Source organism: Myotis daubentonii, chromosome 4 (assembly GCF_963259705.1).
Source record: "Myotis daubentonii chromosome 4, mMyoDau2.1, whole genome shotgun sequence".
Classification (NCBI taxonomy): domain Eukaryota; kingdom Metazoa; phylum Chordata; class Mammalia; order Chiroptera; family Vespertilionidae; genus Myotis; species Myotis daubentonii.
This window is the reverse complement of record NC_081843.1, coordinates 61969194-61988331: the sequence shown is the minus strand read 5'-3', so window position 1 is coordinate 61988331 and position 19138 is coordinate 61969194. Positions and strand designations below refer to the sequence as shown.

Sequence of the window (19138 nt, the reverse complement as noted above, 5' to 3'; positions counted from 1 at the left end):
TCTATGCTTAATTATTAGAAAACTTGGGTGCCGGGAGCCGGTCCATCCTTGCTGTTTCAAGGGACCTGGCATATATGGCATACGGTTCTTAATATGTTTGCTCACCTTCTTGGCGCTGTGTTTTAACCAAGGTCACCTCTCCGAGAAAGGTTGTTCCCACAGGTAGGGATTTTCCCCTGAAGTTAGGGAGGGAATAAAACCCCTCAACTAAGTGCCAGGCGGGTAATTAATCACTTTAACTACAAACAATAATGCTTAAGCTGCATAATCTTTACTCCCTGGAATGGAGATAAGAAACGCCCTAACCTTTGTAATAGAGATTGATAGGATTGAATCAACTGGTATAAATACAGATGTAACAAGACAGAGAGAGACAGAACTTAGAAGAGAGAACCTACAAACAGAACCTACACAGAACCTACAGACAGAAGAACTTCACTGGAGAGAACATGGCAAAAGATCCTGGACTGAACCTGACTACAGAAATTGGCAAGAGAACCTGACTAGAACCTGGTGACTGAACCTGGCTGGAGAACCTGGACAGAACCTGGCTGGAGAACCTGGACAGAACCTGGCTGGAGAACCTAGCGAGGGAACATGGCCACAGAACCTGGCTGGAGATCCGAAGCTGAACCTCTCTGGAGATCCAGACCAGAACTTGGCTGGAGATCCTGGCTGGAGATCCTGGCTAGGCTGCTGATCAACAGCCTCTGTGTCATTCCTTCTTCGCCGACTCCGTCTACGCCTTTGGGAACCCCTGGACCCGCTGGGGTTGGACCCCAGCACTTGGGCTTTTAGATTTTGTTTCACTCTTAAAAATCTTTTTCTTAAAAAAACTTTCTTAAAACTCTAGCAGCAGTTAGTTACTACAGGAAAGACACTTTTGGCCTTGACATTTTCAAAGAACATATTTATCTTTTAACTAGAAAATTGATGTCTTTTTTCCTCCCTGAGTAATTCTTCAGCTCTAATCTACTGTTGTTTAGTATATAAACACTGCATTATGTTTGCTCAGCAAGTTTTGTGCAGTGTTTATGTATTTATATAATTTATAGACAATGTTTAGAAATGTGGCTATACTGAGGTACTTATATTACAGTTGCACAACAGAACAGTTTATAACATCAAAACAGTAGTTTGAAAAGGTGAGAAAGAGAAGTTGATCTTTCCTTAACTGGAGGTATAATGGTTTTCTAAACGAAATTCCAAGCTTGAAATTGGCTTGAAAATGCTTTAAGGTATTGAGCCTTTTGTTGCTGATTTTGTAATCACATTATCAATGGAAATTTTCTGTTAAAATTCCAAGATTACGTATCAAATTCCTTCCCCATCTACTATCCACTTGGTATTTTTGGCCAATCATTTTTTTCTTTTTTTCAAAATCCAACTTTTGTTGTTTAAAGTATTACATGTCTCCTTTTTTTACCCCATTAACCTCCCCACCACTCGCACCCCTGAGGGCAAGCCCCACCACCCCAGTGTCTGTGTCCATTGGTCATGCTAATATGCATGCATACAAGTCCTTTGGTTGATCTCTAACCCCACCCCTCCCTTGCCTTCTCCCCAAGGTTGGACGGTCTGCTCAGTGCCACCTTGTCTCTGGATCCATTTTTGTTCATCAGTTTATGTTGTTCATTATATCCCACATATGAGTGAGATCATGTGATGTTTATCTTTCTCTGACTGGCTTATTTCCCTTAGCATAATGCTCTCCAGTTCCATCCATGCTGTTGAAAATGGTAAAAGTTCCTTCTTTATAGTATTCCATTGTGTAGATGTACCACAGTTTTTTAATCCACTCATCTGCTAATGGGCACTTAAGCGGTTTCCAAATCTTAGCTATTGTAAATTGTGTTGCTATGAACATAGGGGTGCATATATCCTTTCTGATTAGTGTTTCTGGTTTCTTGGGATATAGTCCTAGAATTGGGATTACTGGGTCAAATGGGAGTTCCATTTTTAGTTTTTTTAGGAAACTTCATACTGTTCTCCACAGTGGCTGCACCAGTCTGCATTCCTACCAGCAGTGCACAAAGGTCCCCTTTTCTCCACATCCTCACCAGCACTTGTCATTTGTATTTCACAGACCTAGAACAAACTCTCCAAAAATTCATCTGGAATAAAAAAAAAAAAAAAAAAGAGCTCGAATAGCTGCAGCAATCCTGAGAAACAAGACCAAAGTTGGAGGGATCACAATACCAGACATCAAGCTATATTACCAAGCCACGGTTCTCAAAACTGCCTGGTACTGGCACAAGAATAGACATATAGACCAATTGAACAGAATAGAGAACCCAGAAATTGACCCAAGCCATTATGCTCAATTAATATTTGACAAAGGAGGCAAGAGCATACAATGGAGTCAAGACAGTCTCTTCAATAAACGGTGCTGGGTCAGATACATGCAAAAAAAATGAAACTAGATCACCAACTTATACCATACACAAAAACAAACTCAAAATGGTTAAACGACTTAAATGTAAGGTGGGAAACCATAAAAATCTTAGAAGACTCCATAGGCAGCAAAATATCAGACATATGTTGTAATAATATCTTTACTGATACAGCTCCTAGGGCAATGAAAACTAAAGAGAAAATAAACAAATGGGACTACATCAAAATAAAATGCTTCTGCACAGCAAAAAAAAACACCATCAACAAAACAGCAAGAAAGCCCACTGCATGAGAGAACATATTTGCCAATGCTATTTCACATAAGGGTTTAATCTTCAAAATTTACAGGGAACTCATACAACTTAACAAAAGGAAGATAAACAATCCAATAAAAAATGGACAAAGGACCTAAGTATACACTTTTCAAAAGAGGACATACAGAAAGCCGAGAGACATATGAAAACATATTCAAAGTCACTAGTCATCCAAGAGATGCACATCAAAACAACAATGAGGTACCATCTCACACCTGTCAGATTGGCCAATCTTAAATTCCTTTGCTTAACCCAAATAAAAGGGTATCTAATTTGTGTAAGCCATGCTTCAAATTTTTCTTTTCTGTTTACATAGTAACCTATTTAAGATTTTAAAACCTTAAGATTGCAAGTCAAATTGCATTACCTGTTTGAATTCTTTGTTATTGTTATATACAAATATACCTAGCAGGCACTGTATATGGAGACTGGTCATTCCATAGATGGATGATAATATTGAGGGCAGGTGGCCTAAAGCCAAAGAGGCAGGAATGAGAAAGGGCCGAGAGGGTAGGATGTCTGCTAGCAGGTGTGTGTGACCTGGTAGGAGTGCTGGCTGTGACCCCTTCTTCCTGTCCCGTGGGAGGTGTGCCTGGCGAATCACAGTGCTGAGCAGTGAGCTCAGAACTGGCGATGTTGGGACTTGCTTGCAAATCCTGAGGGATTATTGGCTTTGGAGAAAGCTACTGGGCTTAGATGGAACTCTTTCTGAGCCAAGAGATGTTGTGCTTGGATTTACAGAGAGCAAAGAATCCAGTGACTGCAAATATTTTAGAGAAGAATGTATGCTCCTGAAGAGTATGAGATCTGAAGGATGCATGGCAAAGACTCTTGGTCATAGCGGGGTGGTTTGGCTCATAGTTACTTTCCGGAAGGTGACAGCCCTGTCCCTCATACTGGCTGTGGTGTCTTCCACCTAAAAGCTTGGCTTCTAATCCGGGCAGCTTTGTCTTCTCATCTTGGTATCTTCAGTACTTAGCACGGCGATTAGCAGGTGATGGGTGCTCGATAATGAACTGTTGAACTGATCTACACTAACCTGAGGGCTGGCCGTGGATCCATGGCTCCGCATTGTGCTGGGAGTGGTGAGAGCTGCTTCTCCGCCCACAAGCCCGGGGTTATGTGTCCCTCTGGAGCTTTGTGTGGTGGCCAGGAGCTGGAGAAGCGGCTTTTACTAGAGAGTCAGTCGAGTTTAATGAGCGTCAGTGAGAGGTGTGGGCTAAGGGGCCTTTAAAATTTTAAAGTAGCTCTGTCTCTCCCAGAAGTAGGCATCCTTCATTTAGGAAAGAGGTTCCCTTGGGAGGCAGCATGCTGGGGAGACAGCAGGGAACTAGGCCGTCCCCTTGCAAACTTTCCATAAGACCTGAAATGCTCCCCTTGGCTTCACGGAGATTCCCTTGGCATTCTTGTGATGTATGGACTGCTTAGGCCAACGATGGCTTGTTTCCTTTTTCTGATAAGGGAAGTCTGGCCAGACTGTCCTATGACTTGGCCAAGAAAAGAATGGCATTGTTTTCTTGGGAGGCACATGGGCAAGGGTGGGCAGGGGTATTTCAGGTCAATTGGAGAAGATAAAAAATAGATGTTTCATTATAAACATACTAGAGCCCTGGTGCACGAAATTCGTGCACTTGGGGGGTTCCCTCAGCCCGATTGCGAGAGGGCACAGGCCAGGCCGAGGGACCCCAGTGGTGCACAATCGGGGCTGGGGAGGGACGCTGGAGGTTGAGTAGCTGGAGAGGGACCATGGGAGGGCTCCAGGGTGTGTCTGGCACTCTTGCTCAGTCCCAGTTGGCCAGACCCCAGCAGCAAGCTAACCTACTGGTGGGAATGTCTGCCCCCTGGTGGTCAGTGCATGTCATAGCGAGCAGTTGAGTGGCCTTATCATTAACATATTATGCTTTGATTGGTTGAATGGCCGACTAGATGACCAGACACTTAGCATATTAGGCTTTTATTATATAGGATAGGATGAAACAAAATATTTCATTTCAGTGTTTCTATCTTCATGAAGTATAAACTAAGTAACAAATAATTGCCTGACTTGGAAATAGTTGGTTTCAAAGACAACTTTTGAATGCTCTATGTTTCAATGAAAAATTAAGTCTCTGAATTAATACTGGCTACCACCCCCAAATTTGGTTTCCATATATCAGCTTAGCTGTACCTAATGCAATGCCAGTCTAATCACAAGGAAAGTTGCTAGAATAATAACTCTGCAAGCTTATCTTACTTAATGCTGTTTCCCTTTTGAACCGTGCAGGTACGACGGTGCCAGCCCACAGGGCCATCCTGGTGGCTCGGTGTGAGGTGATGGCAGCCATGTTCAATGGCAATTATATGGAAGCAAAGAGTGTTCTGATTCCAGTCTATGGCGTTTCCAAAGAGACGTTCTTGTCATTCTTAGAGTACTTATACACGGACTCCTGTTGCCCAGGTGAGCAGTATAAATGTTAGGTAATATCTGACAATCCTCTTTTAGAAATGTCAGCCATTTAAATGAATTGCTTTCTGTGAGATCTGTTTTCACTTAAGGCTTATCAGAGGTGATGTCATGGAAAGTGCTAAGCAGGTGGAGGTAGTGTTGGGATAATGACTTTTCAGTCAGTTCAAGTGGAAGAGCAGTGATTGGGTCCTTCTATGGGCTCTGAGTCTGACAGACGTTCAGGTGTCCCCGCCAGCACCAACAGCGTGGTGGCCACCGTGGGCAGCCTAGACATGGAGGTGTCTTTATATTTAGATTTGGAAGATATCCTGTGTGTGTTATTGTTTATGTTATATTGATACTGGCAAATATGTATGTTAAATAAAAACGACCAGATTTGAAATAATAAGAAAATTTGGTTTCTCAGTCATCCCCTCACTAGAGTAATTGATGCTTTGATTTTCAGGTTTTTATCCTGTTAATTAGAACAAATGCTCAGAGAAGCACTAATAACTAGAGGACAAAGCACTTTACAAATTGGTAAAAGGTGTAGGACAGTGGTTCTCAACCTTCTGGCCCTTTAAATACAGTTCCTCATGTTGTGACCCCCAACCATAAAATTATTTTCGTTGCTACTTCATAACTGTAATGTTGCTGTTGTTATGAATTGTAATGTAAGTATCTGATATGCAGGATTGTCTTAGGCGACCCCTGTGAAAGGGTCGTTCGACCCCCAAAGGGGTCGCGACCTACAGGTTGAGAACCGCTGGTGTAGGGGGACATGAGTCGGAATGAATAATCTAAAGTTAAGGTAGACACTGGAATATTTACATGGGAACAATCACAGAAGAAAGGTAATCTATTCATTATGTTAAATATCATGCACAGCATTCTTGGTTCCTAATTATAAAAGCATGTAAGGCGTTTAAGGAGGGATCAGAAAATTACATCAAAAATCAGATTTACAAGGAAGTGTTAAAACAACAACAACCAGGGTAATGACCAGGGTTGGGGGAGGAGGCTGTGGAGAGATATTGTTTGTGGACACAGAGTTTCAGTTTGGACGGATGTCAGAGTTCTGGAGATGGATAGTGGTGATGGTTGCACAGCAATGTGAATGGACTTAATTCCAATGAACTGCACACTTAAAAATGGCTGAAGGTAGGGTGGGAGGGGGTTGGAGGAAGGTGGTCAATAAGTGAGTTCTAGAAATGTACAACATGACTGTAGCTAACACTGCTGCATGATATATAGGCAAATTGTTGAGATTGTAGATCCCAAGTTTTCTCATCACAAGAACATTTGAGATGATGGATATTACGTAAACCTACTGTGGTAATCATTTCGCAGTATATGTGAATCAGACCATCGTGCTGTACCCCTTAAGCAGTGATGTATGTCAATTATTTCTCTGTAAAACTGGAAGAATGCTTAATGGTAAATTTTATGTTTATTTTACCACAAATAAAACAAAACAAACACACCTGGAACTACAGCCAGAAGGAGAAAAATTGCAAGGTTTTAGGTTAGGGAGCAGAAGGAATTCTCCCGTAGTTCTGGACTTGATTATTAAGGGCAATTATAGAATCTCCGTGTCTGGATAATTAAAAAACAAAAACGACACATGGATTCTCTTCTGAGGATGAAGGCTTAAATTAATTCCTTTTTAAAATGAAATTTAGAATGCTGACTTCTTCAAGGTTTTCTCTGGACACTCTATTCTGCATTGAAAGATAGAGTCAGCATTTTCTGTTTGTTTTGGGCCATAAAATAAGTTGTTTATTTTCCATTTTCTTTTCTTTCCCTCCTTGCATCAGCTGGCATTTTCCAGGCCATGTGTCTCCTCATCTGCGCTGAGATGTACCAGGTGTCCAGACTGCAGCACATCTGTGAGCTGTTCATCATTACCCAGCTGCAGAGCATGCCCAGCAGGGAGCTGGCATCCATGAACCTCGATATAGTTGACCTGCTCAAGAAAGCCAAGGTAATTGGCCCTATGTATCTACTTATTTGAATTTTTTAGAATCTTCCGAAGAGATACGTTAGTTCCTGTCCTAGTTTGGAAGTTTGGCTAAATGAGGCTCAAGTGCCCTCACAACAGTTTCTGTGGGCAGGTAATTTTGGAGATAGGTTTTCTGAGCAATCCCTTTCTAAGGAGGTAGAATTTGCTGATGGGGAACTTTTCAACTAAATGGTGGCCATTATTAGAGCCATTGAGTGTGGCGCAATATTGTGTCATATAGGCATTATAGGAAATAGAATTTACATTGAATTTCCCCCAAATGATCACATTTAATGATCATATCTTAGGGTTCCTGAAAGGAAAATGACAGGATTGGTCCCTGCAAACTGATAGGATGATTAGGCTGAACTCATTTATCTGCCCATCCATTCATTCACTTTATGAACCTGTTTTGAAGTTTCAGTTGTTTATAGGAAGTATAGGTGTACTTCATTAATCCTTTCAAACCTCCTTTTGTTGATATGTCTCATGGTATAGGGAATATATTTAGTAAAAATGTTTGAATTGAGAACCACTGTGGTACACCTACTCAGAATTTCTTGCATCTTCTAAACTCAGGACCCTTTTGTTTTTAATAATTGTATTGCTGCACATTCTAGGGAATAGGTAGATTTTACACAGTCAACTTACTGTGACTAATTGTAGTTACACAGACCCTGGAAAATGAACCTGACAAAGGACCAGGCTAGGTCTATAAATAAACTAGGTCTGCTTTCTTGAACTCTGCTTCTAGAACTCTCACCTGTTGTCCCAGTCAGACATTTACCATCTCCTTATTCCCACTCTCTTTTAATATGTTGTTGATTTTCTTTTATTGATATCAGCGAGGAAGGGGGAGAGAGAGATATAGAAACATCAATGGTGGGAGAGAATTGTCGATCGGCTGCCTCCTGCACATCCCCCACTGGGGATGGAGCCCGCAACCTGGGCATGTGTTCTGACCGGGAATTGAACCATGACCTCAGTGTACAGGTTGACGCTCAACTACTGAGCCACACTGGCCAGGCTCCCACTCTCTCTCTTTTATCTCTGGGAGCAAGAAGTTTATGCAGATGGGTCCAGCCCTTAACTATTCTTCCATTTCACCCCCTCTCTGGGACAGTTTCAGGGCCCGCAGCACTCATGCACACAGTGATGATTATTGACCTTGCAGTAAACTGAAACTTCTAGGTCTTTTTCACAGGAATATATTCAATCCATCATTACAGACTATCAAAACTTTGTGAAATATTATCTGGCATACAACGTATTGGCTATTCCTATCAACTTTGACATCCAGAATTAGAAAAATATGATGAATTTGTCTTCATCCAAGTAGCTGAAATAGAGCCACATAATGCAGAAAAGGACAGACTCTGAGACAGCTAAATGTGTGCTGAGGTGAATTCATTAATCAACATGTATTTCTAGGCATACAATGGAATTCATTCAAAGCATCCAGGTCTTCCTTACTCTATTTTGGAGTTCTTTTTTTTTCATAATCAAGTCATAAGATCATACATAGTTAATATTAGAGATAAACACAAATATAAAAAAATTGAGTAACCCTGATCGCTCTTCTTTGTAATATATTTACAGTGAGCTTGGGATAAAGAGCTACCCTCTAGATTTAATTTTAAAATGTACTTTTATTCTGTCTAGTATTTTTACAATCTCAGTTCATTTTTGATGTATCATTTTCAGACTATTCTAACAAGTCTGTCATACTTTAAAAAACTGGATAGGAGCTCCTCTTTCCTTATCTTGTAGTATCCTTTCTTATTATTAATTTGAGAGAGAGAGAGAGAGAGAGAGAGAAACAGAGAGACAGAGACATCAATTTGTTGTTCCACTTATTTATGCATTCATGGGTTGATTTTTATGTGCCCTGACCAGGGATTGAACCTGCAACCTTGGCATATTGGGATGACGCTCTAACCACCTGAGCTACCTGGCCTGGGCCTCTTGTAATATCCTTTAAGTAGATAGTTTATACGTAAGAGAATTTCCAGTATGATTGCATTGATTTCCTTTAAGTGCCCCCTCCCCCACAAGTACACATACACAAACACACATACACACACCTCACCAGCATCATTTATGATTGCATTGTCATAAATTCTTCCTGCCCTATTTTCCCCAACTGTGTGGTTTCTGATTATGTGATTATACTTATTTTTCTCTTGAATTTAAAAATTCTGAAATAATTCTTTTTAAATTTTACTGTTTGTTTCTGATGATTTTTCTATTTGCTAAGATTAAGCCTATGTTTATCAGTTTTCCTCTGTTCTATTCCTGATGGTCCCTAGTTTGGAATTATGGGTTCCAGATAACAGGATAATTTTCTCCCTAAGTTCTCTTTGAAGTTTCTAGTTTGAGGTTCTCCTTTACTAGCAAGTCAGAATTTAGTTAACCTTTTCCTCATTGTTTCTCTGACTTCTAAAAGGTGAAATTGTTTTAGCAGATTTAGACTTCCAGTAGCTCTCTGAGTAATTGAAATTTCTAATTCTTTCATCATCTCTGCCAGCTGTGTACTGTGTGTCAGGAAAGCATCATTCATACCTTCAATATAGATTAGCAGTTTTGGTATTTTCTCATTTCTGCTTCCACTTGTCCCTAAACTCGCTCAATTCTTTACCTTGTTTCCACTTTTTAGGTCCATACATTTCCATCAAGTTGAACTCTTAACATATAACACAGGCTTCTTTCCCTTTATCGACCAGTTCCTTTGGATTGAGGTAGAAATTTCCTTATCTCTACTCCACTTTTAACCCTTTCTAGCGAAACTTTGTGATTCCTGTGAAGTCCTATTTACTCTCATATTAAAGTTTTAAACTCAACTTCTTTATAATCTGTGCATTAATATTTGGCTGCTTCGGGCCACCAGTTTTGTTTCTGACCTTTTCCTGGTGAGTTTCTAGGTATTTTTCTGCACCATTATTATTATTTACAGAGTTGTTAAATGCTATAGCATTTGGTTTACAGGTTGTTTTTTTAATGCCTATTCTTTTTTTTATTCTTTTGTTTATTTAAGTTTAAACCTATTTTCTCAGTTCAGCATACATTTTTGCCCACAAGTAGTTCATAGGGTTCCATCTCTTGCCAAGAGCCCACACTTAAAATTTCAGTCAAAAATAAAATTCTGCATTTGAATTATGTTTTTGTAGACAGCTACTTATTTCTGTGATCTCCTTTCTCTTTCAAAGTCACAGCCATCAGCAGTATTCTGAACTCTGTTGGTAGGTTAGTTGCTCTGGTTAATCATCTAATAGTGTTGGTGGCTTCTGTTAAAATAGCTACATGTTCTTGCTCTATTCCCTTCAGATCATTCACATTCATCGGCTAAAATACAAGGTGAAAAAAAAGATTGTTAAAATCTGATGTGGGATTAGATGTACTATAAAGTTTCATACAACTCAAAAAGTCTGTTGTTTAATAAGAATCAGAGAGACCTATGAATTGAAATGTTAAAACACATTCCCACATTATAACTTTTTAAAAGAGCAATACTTGAGTTTCTTCCTTAAGATTTGAGATTACAAATCTTTCTTCAATTTAGTATTACTTATTTTTTACATATTTTTGATTGTCCTTAACAGAACTATATATAGCCTAAAAGTGGAAACAACCTAAATGCCCATCAACAAATGAAAGAATAAATGAAGTGTGGTATGTACATAACAATAGAGTATTACTCATCCTTAAAAAGAATGAAATTTTGGTAGGGGCGGCCAGGGGATTGTCAAGGGTAGGGGGGGGAAAAAAAGGACTCATATGTAATACCCTTTGTAATACTTTTAGCAATAAAAAAAAAAAAGAAAGAATAAATAAATAAATTCAAAAAAAAAGAATGAAATTTTAATATATGCTGCAACATGGATGAACCTTCAGGACATTATGCTAAGTAAAATAAACCAGACAGAAAAAGGACAAGTACTGTGTAATTTAACTTATATGAGGTACCTGGAATAGTCAAATTCATAAAGGTAAAATAAAATGGTGATTACCAGGGACTGGGGCTAAGGGGAAAGGGGATTTATTATTTAATGGGTTTAGGATAAAAAATTCTGAAAATAGATAGTGGTGATGGTTGCACTTAAAAATGGTAAATTTTGTGTATAATTTACCATAATAATAATAATAAAAAGAACTACAACTACACTCATATATCCAAGTTTCCTGCCACCAAGTTACCACACTCTGAAGTGAGTGGTTAGATACATCAGTGAGTGTCACTGGATTGGTACCAGGTGATGATGTCATGGCCAAGTTGCTCAGATTCCCTCTCCATTAGCTATTGAAACAGAATGAGAAATATGCTGGGAATCCTGCTCAGTGTAACAGTACATCTGAGTTAAAAGCACCTATTCAAACATAACCTTCTCATAGACATACTTACACATTGCTACCGTAACCTTTGGTTGATGACACTTCCTCCTCTAAATAATTTTTAGTTTGCTCCTCAGATGAATTTCTTTAGATATGGCCAAGTGTATACCTTTGCTGGCTATAATCTTGCACGGATACAAGTGCAGTTAGTGAAGGCCATGGCCTTAGATTGAAAGCTTAAACTAAATCTTTGAGAACCTCAGATAGCCTTTGTGAACCACGGATGCAACCATACATCTGCTTAAAGATATTCAGCCACTGCAGCAGCAGTAACTTGTTACTTATTTGATTTGGTTTCTTCATTGATGTGATTTTATTATTATTTGTTATTAATGCTCCCTTTTCCTTTCTGCTGTCAGAGTAGGGGGAAGGCTGCATCATATATACAGACACATTAAACATGGATTGGGGCTCTCCATGGGTTCTCCAGACCATTCTCTCTTATCCAATCATCGTATTGAAGGTCATTATTTACAATACTGTTTCACTTTCCATTTCTCTTGCAGTTTCACCACTCTGATTGCCTTTCAACCTGGCTACTTCATTTCATTGCCACTAACTACCTCATCTTCAGTCAAAAGCCTGAATTTCAGGATCTTTCAGGTAGATTGCAATTATTGTGTTGAAAGAAAACTTTATGCTCTTTGTTCTTAGATGTGAAACGTAATTTATAGGAGTGGTAGTTCTTAAAAATTAAAAAATCAATGTAATACATTCCTTTTAAATACACAGTGTGGTCATTGAGGACACTTTACGTAAGTAGCTTAACCTGTGTTACACAAGAAGTTTTCTAATGATTGTTTTATAGCTCCCGTCATTTTTAAACGCATTTTTTCCCTGAAGTGTGGTGATAAAGTGGCCTCTGTTGGCATTTGGTTTTGATAAACAAGATCTTGGTTTTAACCACCCAAGTCAGAAGCAAAATTTAAACAGTATTGACTGAAAAACGTCTTTTAATATAAGAACTGTATCTATTGTGTATTGTTTATAATATGTTGTTCTATTGTACTAATACCCATATCTATTAAGTTTATCTATATAGGAGTTCACTGTGTTACCTGGGAGTAGTAATTTTTTTATTGATCAAAGAATGTTGCGAAACTTGATGTGCAGAGAAAGTATGTGTAGTGTGATTTTTAAGATAAATTATAAAGATCAAAACCAATCAAAGGTTGAGCTTCTCAGTGTTACATAAGAGGAAAGAAAATGAAAATAGACTAGTCATCAGAGTAGGTGATTACTTAGATACAGTGGTTTGCTCACGTTATTACCTAGAATAGACTCAAGGAATAATCAGGTTAAAAGGGAAAGGAAATTAAAGATCACCTAATCAAGTACTCTCAAACTCTAAACAGAGAACTCTCCTTGGAGATGCTTGAATTTCTTCTGAGGTGGGGTGGAGAGTGGGGAGTGAGAGAGGAAAGAGGAGGGAGCCAAGAGAAGTAGAGGGAAGACAAGGCTACATTTGTGCTTCTTGGGTCTTCTCCTCCCACCTTCAACCAGAGTAATTCCACTTTTATCTGCTTTATAGCTTAGCCTTCTACATAAAAGTTTACTTGTATAAGAGAATCTGCTGCTAAAACAAAGTGAAAGTGCCTGGTTTCATTCAACTACTTGTACAGTTAAGGAAACCCAGAAATAGTCAGTTTTAGGCAGATGCCTTGACAGACATTCATAGCCAGACAACAAACATTGAATGGCTAGTGGAAGCCTCTTTATGTAGAATTCAACTCTTAGTGCTGTAGAGTAACAAAATAAATCAAAGCAGCACAACATAAACCATCTACTTTGTGCAAGAAAGGAACAAAAAGTACATTCTGCTTGCTGTTAGTATAGACATTCTTATACAGTTATTTGTTCAGAAGTCAATTAAAATGAAATGAATGAACATTTTGATTTTAGAACTACCTTCATTATGCTACCTTAGGTCACCTTCACTTGTAAACAAAAATAAGGTTTATTTTCCACTTACTATATTGTATAAATGCATTAGACACATGGAGAATGCTATTACAGCTTAGGAGAAAGATGCTCTGTAAGTCCTTTGAGTTATTAATTTTTATTTTCTTTTATTACTTATACAATTACCTATAAAGGATATATGACCTCCTGGCATAGTGAAAAGCAGGGCCCGAGGGTGTAGTTTGAAAAGGCGGGGCAGGAAGGTGAGGCTGTGTCAGTGATTTTCTGTGTCCTTTGATGGGAAGGAAAGGGTGTCACGAGCGCTCTGGATCCCTGGTGCTGCTTATGTCCGGGGCTGCTGTGACCCTCCTGTTGGGCAGGAAACCCCCTGTGGATAAGGGAGAATTTGATGGCCTAAATAGATGGTCACAAACTGGTAGTGGTTCCTTGTTTGTTTGCTTTAAATTGAGTGTCAACATTTAAAAATTGTAAGACCTTACATTAAAAGAACTAAGCTTTTGGCTTCTTTTGGAAAGTTGAAGATCTGGCTACTCTGGCCATCTTCCCACACAACAGCTGCCTGGAACTGAGCAGTGGCTGCCGCTTTAAAGGCCGTGACTTCCCGAGTGTCACAGTCACCTCTCCTCCATATTGCCTTACACCTGGCCCACCTCACAGGGTCACTTTAAGTTCACAGGATTCTTATCACAATCACTTCAGAGCTTTCTTAAAGAATCGCCTATTTTAGTTTCAAAAATTATCTAATTATTACTGGAATTCTGCAAATTGTTTTTTAACTGAGAATTTTTCTTATTTAGGGGTGTTCAGAAATTGAAAGGTGAGACTGGAAAAGATCACTTGTCAATTCTAGCACTAATGCATCAGAACTCAGTGAAATAGCTCATTAAATATTAGACATTTTATAGACTGGACTCATGAAAGCAAACAGCAGTGCATAGGAATATGTTACCGTTGGCATTTATGGGGCCATTATTCTCACAGCTAGTTTAATTTAGCTGAATATTGTATTATGTATTTTACTAGAGGCCCAATGCACGAAATTCGTGCAAGAGTAGGCCTTCGCAGCCACAGCTGCCTGGATCCCTCCCTCGCAGCTGCAGCAGCTCCTACCACCGCCACTGCACTCACCAGCCAGCTCCTACCACCACCACTGCACTCACCAGCCAGCTCCTACCACCGCCACTGCACTCACCAGCCAGCTCCTACCACTGCCACTGCACTCACCAGCCATGAGCCCGTCTCAGGGCTTGTGGCCGAGCAGTGCTCCCCGGTGGGAGCGCACTGACCACTAGGGGGCAGCTCTTGCGTTGAGCATCTGCCCCCTAGTGGTCCGTGCACATCATAATGACCTGTCGTTCTGCCCTTTGGTCGATTTGCATATTAGCCTTTTATTATATAGGATAACTGAGGATTAGCAGATATTTGAGGCAATGTCCAACCTGAAAGATAGATACGCAAACCAGGACACAATGAATAAAAACAAAAGAGAAGTGAATAGGAAAAACCTACAGTCTTTCTACCTGGGTGTTACTTTTCTGTGAGTCCTTATCCCGTGTGTCTCCTTTACTACTCACACAAAACACTTCACTTTTGACACTTCTGATCACTAAATGTGTGGGGTTTTATACCCCACACCAAGCAGTTCTCCACATCACCAGCTATGACCTGGTGATAGTGAGAGTGCCAGATCCCACAGGTTAGGGGCTCAGTCCCACAAGACCATCCCCCACCCCACTTCAGACACCAGTCCAAGTCCAGTTTTTCTGAGCAACTGGTATAGATCAGAGGTTCCAGTGACCCCCTCTATGGGTTCAGTTAACTTGCTAGATTGGCTCACACAAGGCAGGGATGCACTTACTTAAGTTTACCAGTTTATTAAAGGATACAGATGAATAGCTAGATGAAGAGATACATAGGGTAAGGTCTGGGGGGCTGGGGAGGGGGTGGTCCGGAGTGCAGGAGCTCATGTCCTGTGGAATTGGAGCATATCACCCTCCCAGCAATGGATGTGTTCACTAACCTGGAAACTCCCTGAACCTTTTGTACTTTTGGGACTTTTATGGACGCTTCATTTATGTAGGCATGATTGGTCATCAACTCCATTTTTTATTCATTTCAAAGAGGAAGAGGGAGAGAGAGAGAGAGAGAGAGAGAGAGAGAGAGAGAGAGAGAGAAACATCAATGATGAGAGAGAATCATTAATCCCCTATTGGGGATCAGGCCTGCATCCCAGGCATGTGCCCTTGATTGGAATTGAACCCGGGACCTTTCAGTCCGCAGGCCGATGCTCTGTCCACTGAGCCAAATCAGCTAGGGCCAAACTTCTGATCATGTCTTTTCAATGACCAGCCCTCATCAGGAGCCCACCCAGAATTGCCTAATTAGAATAAAAGACAATACTACCACCCAGGAAATTACAAGGGTTTCAGGAGCCTCTGTGTCAAGAACTGGAGACCAATGTATATTTTCTATTATCTCCCAAGAAGGAACTTAGAGGAATAAAGAGACACAAGAGCACAAGGAGTAGAAGAAAACAAACAAAAACCTTTAAAATTAATATCCTCAAAGCATAAGCGATAGGCAGCCATAAAAAGCAGGGATAGAAGGTTATAGTTGTAAAGACAAAGAGTAGAATGGTGGTTTCCAGGGGCAGGGTGGGACGGGATTAGGGAGTTGTTGTTTAATGGGCACAGTTTCAGTTGTGCAAGATGAAGAGTTCTGGAGCTTGGTTGCACGACAACATGGATGTATTTAGCACCACTTATCATACACCGTGCACTTAAAAATGGTCAAGACGGTTCATTTTCTTTTACGTGTGTTTTACCACAATTTTCAAAAAAGCAATACAAGAATAGGAAATCATTTTTGGACATTACAAATATGATAGCAAAAAAACCAAGTGACTAAAATAGTCAAAAGTAATGATATCTCCCAGAAAGAAAAACAAAAAGACTGGAAAGAAAGGTTTTAAAAAGAAAATGGAGGCTCAATCCAGGAAGTGAAATACCTGAATAATAGAAGTTAATACAGATAATAAAAAACAGTGGGGAAGAAATTATCAAGAAATAATACAAGGAGTTATCCCAGTAGTGAAGGCCTTGAGACAGCAGATTGAAAAGATCTGCTAAGTGCTGTCTCCAGCATTCTGAGCCAAGTTTTCAACCTAGAACTCTGTACCAAACCAAATCACGAATTGTGTGTGAAGAGGTGAAAGAGGTTTCATCACAAGCAAGGTCTCAGAAATGCTTCTTATGTGCCTGCCCTTTTCAGAAGCTAAGAAAGGTTCTGCTTCACCAAAACTAGAGAATCAAGGGCAGGACCTGGCGCCAGGAGTGTATGGACCAGCACAAAAGCATGAAGCAGGCCTAGGAAGCAATAGGGTACAAGTTCGGGAGGAAAGGGTCTCCAGGGCAGCACCCCCAGCCCTGCAGGGATGGTGGGCTACCTGAGAACTCTGGCTTGGTGGGAAATAGAATTGAGGGGACTTGAAAGCGTTTGGGAGGTTGTGTTAGTTACAAAGGAAAATGAAACAATTACATTTAAAAAAAAAAAAAGTCCATTTTCATCTCCAGGAAAAAACAAGTCATATTAAAAAGAAAGAAAACATTATCAAATACTGCTTGATGAATGGAAAGATGTATCCTGATGACTGATGTAACGAAAATTGTATTTAATGATTTTGAAAGGCTTGAGGGAAGAGTAGGGAGTATATAGAAGAGCTTGGATGTCATCCATTCAACAGGAACCCAATAATTCATACCTAAACTCGATCCCAAATAAAATATATTCTATTAACATTCTTCTTTCTAAAAATTTTAGTGGAAGAACGCAGTTTTGTTGAAAAGCACAGATGGCCATCGAATCTGTACTTGAAGCAGCTTGCGGAATACAGGAAGTACATTCACTCCCGGAAGTGTCGCTGCTCAGTCATGTAACCTGGCGCTTTCATGTACACACACTTTTAAAATTATTATCATTATGAAGAATGGGATACCTCTGGGTACCAGTAAAATTCTCGTGACCGAAACATGGGCGTTAAAATATGTATATGGGTGTGGTGGGGGGGAAAGTCACCATACAGCTTTATGTGTTTACTAGCTCTCCTTGAAAAAACTATGATTGTGATCTTAAAAGGGAACAGAATATACCACAGGCTAAATCTAAGGCTTCACATAGTGTATAAAGCTGTTGTGCAGCTACTTATTCCCTTTAAGATGACCTGTTGCTTTGGCGATATTAATACCTTTCCCAGTTAAGAAATGTTAAAATGTTTTAGAAATCATGTAGGATTAATGCAGAAATTTCATCGTGTCCAATCAATGGCTTTGTTAAAATTAAGGGCATGTAAAGACCCAGTGTGACTATTTCTATAATGAAAAATCTAGGGGCCGACTGATCAGTCAGAGACTCTAGGAATCGAATTTTGCCTGACATTTTGAATGTGAAATGACACCTATTTTCGCATCAGTGTTTGAACCATCATGGGGGAAAAAAAATCTGTTTTTAGTCTGAACAACCCAACTGAGCCACCTTGTCTCTTCTCTGGGACTCAGATTGGGCAGGAAACCTCAGGCAGGATGGCTGTATGGCCAGGGCACTGTGTGGTCGTATAGGGTCAGAGCTTAGAAGGGCCCCTGCTTGGTTCCCTCTTGACATTCATAACAATGTTTGAGGAAGGGCCCTGCATTTTCACTTTGTGCTGGGCCTCCAAAATTATGTCTGTCTTGTGGCGGGATATGTACTAGTTTTCTTGCTCAAACATCATTGTTCCTGAAAGCAGAAAAGAGGCACTGATATCGAGGGAGGAGAAGGAGGCTTTCTGGAGGGAAGAGGGCATGGGGGGGTTCTGGGAGCTTTGGGGAAATCTGTTCCTCCCAGGGCCTCTGTGCCACCTCCACTAGCGAGTGAGAAATGCGTTCTGTTGTGTTATCTTTAGGACACTCACAGTTGTGGCTCTGTCCCAGACGAACCAATACTTTCTTGATCATTCTGTAGGACCAGGGTATTGGTAAAAGTGACTGACCAGCATGACTTTTATACGTATTTATGAAGATGCTCATAGAAAAAAGTGCTTTTCGAGAATTGGCTATCGAAGGCTCAGGATGTTTTTGTTTTAGTGTATTTACTAAAATTAGGACGTCAGTGGCTTGAATTATTTGAATTCTTTTGAGGACCGCAAAGCTATTTGATGAGGAGTACCGTGAGTTTTGTCCTTGCAAGATTACCCAGTAAGTTAAAAGAAAGGATATAAATGAAATACTTGTTCCATGTAGAGAAAATGGTACTTGGATAGAGGACAGAATTCTAGTTTCTCTTGTGTTTCATGTCAACAGAAATAATTAACACAAGCAGAGAGAGAGAAAACCAGATTACTGTGTTATTGTTGACATCATTTTCATCTGTAATACAATTCAGTATTGGATATATTTTTTTTTAATTTTCAGTTACTTTAGAATACATATAGTTTCCCAACTGTTCAAAGGTTTGATTAAACAGTTTGATACTATAGTATTAGAATCACATACAGTTGTTTGTCAGAGAGGAAAAATAAAAATTCTCTACATATTTCTCCCAAGAAACCTGATTTTAACTGAACTGTGTTGATGAAGATTACTGGAATGCATTTTATGTCTTTTGAATTTTAATCACTTGAGCTAACCAACTATTGGCAAACCCCAGTGGGCATGCACT

At 39.9% G+C, this 19138-nt stretch overlaps 1 protein-coding gene across 5 annotated transcripts in view; it reads left to right on the top strand.

Annotated features, from left to right (window-relative positions):
- RHOBTB3 (Rho related BTB domain containing 3) overlaps positions 1-17931 on the top strand; it is a 50460-nt gene extending 32529 nt beyond the window's left edge. For 2 of the 5 annotated variants that reach the window (XM_059694074.1, XM_059694073.1), the window contains exons 9-12: positions 4972-5145; positions 6951-7117; positions 12031-12127; positions 17267-17931. In XM_059694074.1, coding sequence (XP_059550057.1) covers positions 4972-5145; positions 6951-7117; positions 12031-12127; positions 17267-17382 — 554 coding nt within the window. In that variant the 3' untranslated portion in view covers positions 17383-17931. Of the gene's footprint in view, positions 1-4971; positions 5146-6950; positions 7118-9031; positions 9272-10734; positions 10762-12030; positions 12128-17266 lie in introns of those variants that run through there. The other 3 variants (XM_059694075.1, XM_059694077.1, XM_059694076.1) reach the window with 3 other exon arrangements.
- The last annotated feature ends 1207 nt before the right edge of the window (positions 17932-19138 follow it).